The following is a 6,000-nucleotide window of genomic DNA, read 5'->3' as shown; positions in this document are numbered from 1 at the left end:
GCCTTTGTACAATGGCACTATGCAAGCATTCCGCCAATCCTCAGGCACCTCATCATGAATCATACATACATTAAATAACCTTACCAACCAGTCAACAATACAGTCACCCCCTTCTTTAATAAATTCCACTGCAATACCATCCAAAACTGCTGCCTTGCCGGCTTTCATCTTCCACAACGCTTTTACTACCTCTTCTCTGTTTACCAAATCATTTTCCCTAACCCTCTCACTTTGCACACCACCTCGACCAAAACACCCTATATCTGCCACTCTATCATCAAACACATTTAACAAACCTTCAAAATACTCACTCCATCTCCTCACATCACCACTACTTGTTATCACCTCCCCATTAGCCCCCTTCACTGAAGTTCCCATTTGCTCCCTTGTCTTACGCACTTTATTTACCTCCTTCCAAAACATCTTTTTATTCTCCCTAAAATTTAATGATACTCTCTCACTCCAACTCTCATTTGACCTCTTTTTCACCTCTTGCACCTTTCTCTTGACCTCCTGCCTCTTTCTTTTATACATCTCCCACTCATTTGCATTTTTTCCCTGCAAAAATCGTCCAAATGCCTCTCTCTTCTCTTTCACTAATAATCTTACTTCTTCATCCCACCACTCACTACCCTTTCTAATCAACCCACCTCCCACGCTTCTCATGCCACAAGCATCTTTTGCGCAAGCCATCAATGCTTCCCTAAATACATCCCATTCCTCCCCCACTCCCCTTACCTCCTTTGTTCTCACCTTTTTCCATTCTGTACTCAGTCTCTCCTGGTACTTCCTCACACAAGTCTCCTCCCAAGCTCACTTACTCTCACCACTCTCTTCACCCCAACATTCTCTCTTCTTTTCTGAAAACCCATACAAATCTTCACCTTAGCCTCCACAAGATAATGATCAGACATCCCTCCAGTTGCACCTCTCAGCACATTAACATCCAAAAGTCTCTCTTTCGTGCGTCTATCAATTAACATGTAATCCAACAACACTCTCTGGCCATCTCGCCTACTTACATACGTACACTTATGTATATCTCGCTTTTTAAACCAGGTATTCCCAATCACCAGTCCTATTTCAGCACATAAATCTACAAGCTCTTCACCATTTCCATTTACAACACTGAACACCCCATGTATACCAATTATTCCCTCAACTGCCACATTACTCACCTTTGCATTCAAATCACCTATCACTATAACCCGGTCTTGTGCATCAAAACCACTTACACACACTCATTCAGCTGCTCCCAAAACACTTGCCTCTCATGATCTTTCTTCTCATGTCCAGGTGCATATGCACCAATAATCACCCAACTCTCTCCATCAACTTTCAGTTTTACCCATATCAATCTAGAATTTACTTTCTTACACTCTATCACATACTCCCACAACTCCTGTTTCAGGAGTAGTGCTACTCCTTCCCTTGCTCTTGTCCTCTCACTAACCCCTGACTTTACTCCCAAGACATTCCCAAACCACTCTTCCCTTTTACCCTTGAGCTTCGTTTCACTCAGAGCCAAAACATCCACGTTCCTTTCCTCAAACATACTACCTATCTCTCCTTTTTTCTCATCTTGGTTACATCCACACTCATTTAGACACCCCAATCTGAACCTTCGAGGAGGATGAGCACTCCCCGCGTGACTCCTTCTTCTGTTTCCCCTTTTAGAAAGTTAAAATACAAGGAGGGGAGGGTTTCTTGCCCCCCACTCCCTTTAGTCACCTTCTACGACACGTGAGGAATGCGTGGGAAGTATTATTTCTCCCCTATCCCCAGGGATAAATATAAGACTTACCTAAAAAAAGGAATCAAGAGGTATTTGTTTTGATAGAGAGCTATAAATGATTTGATTAAATTGCCAAGTAATACTACTGTGAAGATGCCAGAAAATTTCCAAGGTATGTTGGAAATATATATGAGTAATACCAAATAAGTTTCAATGGCAGCTGCCTCGAATGGGCCAAAAATCCCTACTTGTGTTTCCTGTTATTTTCATACTACATCCTTATGAAGTAGCACGAATCCCATATCACCAAATTATGAGGGAAGAATTTTCTTTTAATTATGATTTTGAGACTTGTAGGAGAGAAAAAGCTTTATCTTTAATTTTTGGAACATTTAGTGATCAGAACACACAACACATGCATAATCATACACCAATAGCAAACCAAAATGTATACCTGAAATACAAGTGCCTTGCTAAAACAAATCTTTTCATCATATGAAATAGACAGTGAACAAAAGAGCTGACAAAAAATTCTGCTATTTGATTTCATGAAGTTTTATATTTGCTATCATTAACACTAGTACATCAATCCAGTTGCCATATTCAAATACCCTACATTAAATAAACCCACCTCTTTCGACCATAGCTCTACATTAGTATCTATCGTACACTTTACAAATTATATAAATGTATAAATAAGCATTTATCATCAGTGTAATTTTGGATACAGGATATGTCTTCCTTAAAAATGAGTCATCATTCACCATAGTATATACACATGCAAACCGATTCACATAAAAACTGTATTACAGTTTTCAACAGGGAAATGATGAAGTTCATACAGTGTTCTCCCTGAACACACAACATTCACTTTGTTAAGACATCCATAAATATGTTCCTTTGTTTGTTATGCTACTTGGTGCTTTACTGTTTGAAGAACCATGGAAAGACTGACTAACTTTGATGAACCACGGAATGGCTGACACTGTTTGATAAACCATGAAATCGTTGAAATTTTTTTTGCATTCACAATACATACAAGTACACTTCTCCATGCAAGAGAACAAAGAAATCAATTTTACAGCTCTTTCTTAACAGGGTCAGTGTCATCTAACAAGGCCTATAGTGTCAATTTAGAAAGCTATTACTGGTCTCACATATCACAGATTCTGCACCATTACCAACTTCATTTAACTTCCGTACGATGACTGTAATCTCAACCATTGAGGGAACCATTAAATGGTACTAAGAGGTTTACTGGTATGACATAATTCTGTCATACTAAACTTCATTAGAGCAAGAAGTGTGGCCTGCCTGACCAGCTTTGCTCCAGAAAGCTTGACTACAGTGGGCATTAGTGAAAGATTTCTTTACATAGTAAAGTCTCAATTGCTGCACTGAATAACTTTTTAGGGAGGTCTTTAAGGACAGTGAACACTCATTTGGTTTCTCTCCTTTATGATGAGTCATATGCTGCCACAGAACACTCCTTAAAGGAAATGGTCTTTTGGCAACGTGAACATCCATATGACTTCACTCCTGTATGAATATTCACACGCTGTAATAGACTATGCCTCCATGAAGTTTTAAAGCACAGTGATCATTCCTGTGGCATCTCTTCTGTATGAAAAGTCATGTGTTGCACTAAATCATCCCGATACGAAAAGCTCTCTTGACACAATGAACATTTAAATGGCTTCTCTTCTGCATGAACTGTCATGTGCCGCACTAAATTAACCCGATAGGAGAAAGCCTGTTGACATTGCGAACATTCATATGGTTTCTCTCCTGTATGAATAATCATGTGCTGCACTAAATATCTCTTCATGCAGAAGGTCTTCTGGCAATGTGAACATTCAAATGGCTTCTCTCCTGAATGAATAGTCATATGCCTTATTAAATTACTCTCATAGGAGAAGGTCTTTTGGCACTGTGAACATTCATATGCTTTTTCTCCTCCGTGACTAGTCATATGTCGCACTAAGTGACTTTTCCTTAAGAAGGTCTTTTGGCATTGTGAACACTCATGTATCTTCTCTTGTGTATGAATAGTCATGTGTCGTGCTAAAGAATTCTTCTGGGAGAATGTCTTTCGACATTGTGAACATTCATATGGCTTCTCTCCTGTATGAATAGCCATGTGCTGTGCTAACTTACTCCTCTGAGAAAAGGTCTTTTCACAATATGAACATTCATATGACTTCTCTCCTGTATGAACAATCATGTGCTGCACTAAATAACTCTTCAGGGAGAAGGTCTTTTGACAATGAGAACATTCATATGGCTTCTCTCCTGTATGAATGGTTATGTGTCGTGCTAAAGTACTTTTATGGGAAAAGATTTTCTGACACTGGGAACATTCATATGGCTTCTCTCCTGTATGAAATGTCATGTGTTGCTCTAAAGTACTCTTGTGGGAGAAGGCCTTTTGGCAACGTGAACATTCATATGGTTTCTCTCCTGTATGAACAAGCGTGTGCTGCACTAACCCACTTTTCTGGGAGAAGGTTTTATGACACTGTGAACATTCAAATGGCTTCTCCCCTGTATGAACTGTTAGGTGCCGCAATAAAGTATTTTTCTGGGAGAAGGCCTTTAGGCAATGTGAACATTCAAATGGCTTCTCTCCTGTATGAACAGTCATGTGCTGTATTAAATGACTCTTCTCAGAGAAGGTCTTTTGGCACTGTGAACATTCATGCGGCTTCTCTCCTCTATGAATAGCCATGTGTCGTACTAAAGTACTTTTGTGGGAAAAGCTCTTCTGACACTGTGGACATTCATAAGGCTTCTCTCCTGTATGAAATGTCATGTGTTGCACTAAAGTACTCTTGTGGGAGAAGGCCTTTTGGCAATATGAACATTTATGTGGCTTCTCTCCCGTATGAGTAGTTGTGTGCCGCACTAACCCACTTTTCTGGGAGAAGGTTTTATGACACACTGAACATTTATGCGGTCTCTCCCCTGTATGAACTGACCTGTGCCGCAGTAAAGTATACTTCTGGGAGAAAGTCTTTTGGCAATGTGAACACTCAAACGGCTTCTCTCCTGTATGAACAATCATGTGCTGCTTTAAATGACTCTTCTCAAAGAAGGTCTTTTGACACTGTGAACATTCATATGGCTTATCTCTTTTATGAATAATCATGTGCTGCAGTAAATTACTGTCATGATACAAAGTCTTCTGACTCTGTGAATATCTACATGGCTTCTTTCTCATATGAATGGATATGTGTCGCAATAAACTACTCTTTCCTGAGAATGTTTTTTGGCATTGTGAACATTCATATGGCTTCCCTTCTATATGAATAGTCATGTGCTCACCTAAACTACCCTTCACGGAAAGACTTGTGGCACTGGGAACATTCATATTGCTTCTCTCCTATATAAAGACTAAAGTTTTTTATTATTATGGTTTCTCTCCTGTATGAATGATCATGTGCTGCACAAAGTAATCTTCTTGGAGAGAGTCTTCTGGCAATGTGAACATTCATATGGCTTCTTTCCTGTATAATCAGTCATGTGCTGCACTAAACTAAGACTCTAAGAGTAGGTCTCCTGGTAAAGTGAACGTATACAGCTTCTTTCTTCCATGGAAAATCATGTGTTGCACTTGAGTACTCTTCTGGGAAAAGGCCTTCTGGCATTATGAACATTCATATGGCTTCTCTCCTGTATGAACAATTAAGGGTTGGTCTAAATAAGTCTTCAGGGAAAAGGTATTTGCAGTGTGAGCAATCAAAGGCTTCTTTCCTTATGAATATTCATGTGCTGCACAAGATAATTCTTCTAGAAAAATGTCTTTTGGCATTGTAAATATTCATATGGCTCCTGAAGAATCTGTTGTCATCAAAGTTGTCCTTGTTACTTCTATTGTTAGCAGTTTCTATTGTTGCTGCTGCTCTAATCGTCAGTATCTTTTTAGAAGTCCTTCTGCTTTTATGGTAGATGACTATAATTGTTGTAAATTGTTGCTGTAAGGCTCCTCAAACTGCATCTACTGACAATTTTATTCTTGTGGCAGTGTGTCATGCAGGAAAACATGGAGGCACATTCACGTTCTTGTGTTGAACACAGAGAGCTGCCAACAACAGATTAAATAATAACATTAAATGCTGAATATGATACAAAGAAGACCCTTTGTACCAAGGGCTGCCAACAGGCTAACATAAGATTTTACATGAGATGCTTACTATATAACAAGATGAGGTCATCCACACAGAGACTAACTTATAACTACCTTCCTTATGCAACACTACTTTTCT

General features: G+C 39.2%; 1 protein-coding gene across 6 annotated transcripts in view; it reads right to left on the bottom strand.

Annotated features, from left to right (window-relative positions):
* Window positions 1-2,104: 2,104 nt before the first annotated feature.
* LOC139745803 (uncharacterized) overlaps window positions 2,105-6,000 on the bottom strand; it is a 28,493-nt gene continuing 24,597 nt past the window's right edge. For all 6 annotated transcript variants that reach the window (XM_071656375.1, XM_071656374.1, XM_071656372.1 and 3 more), the window contains one exon: window positions 2,105-5,816. In XM_071656375.1, coding sequence (XP_071512476.1) covers window positions 3,336-5,105 — 1,770 coding nt within the window. In that variant the 5' untranslated portion in view covers window positions 5,106-5,816 and the 3' untranslated portion in view covers window positions 2,105-3,335. The remainder of the gene's footprint in view (window positions 5,817-6,000) is intronic.

This window comes from Panulirus ornatus, chromosome 62 (assembly GCF_036320965.1).
Source record: "Panulirus ornatus isolate Po-2019 chromosome 62, ASM3632096v1, whole genome shotgun sequence".
NCBI classification, from domain to species: domain Eukaryota; kingdom Metazoa; phylum Arthropoda; class Malacostraca; order Decapoda; family Palinuridae; genus Panulirus; species Panulirus ornatus.
The sequence above is the reverse complement of the archived record's forward strand: the minus strand, read 5'-3'. Positions and strand labels throughout refer to the sequence as shown.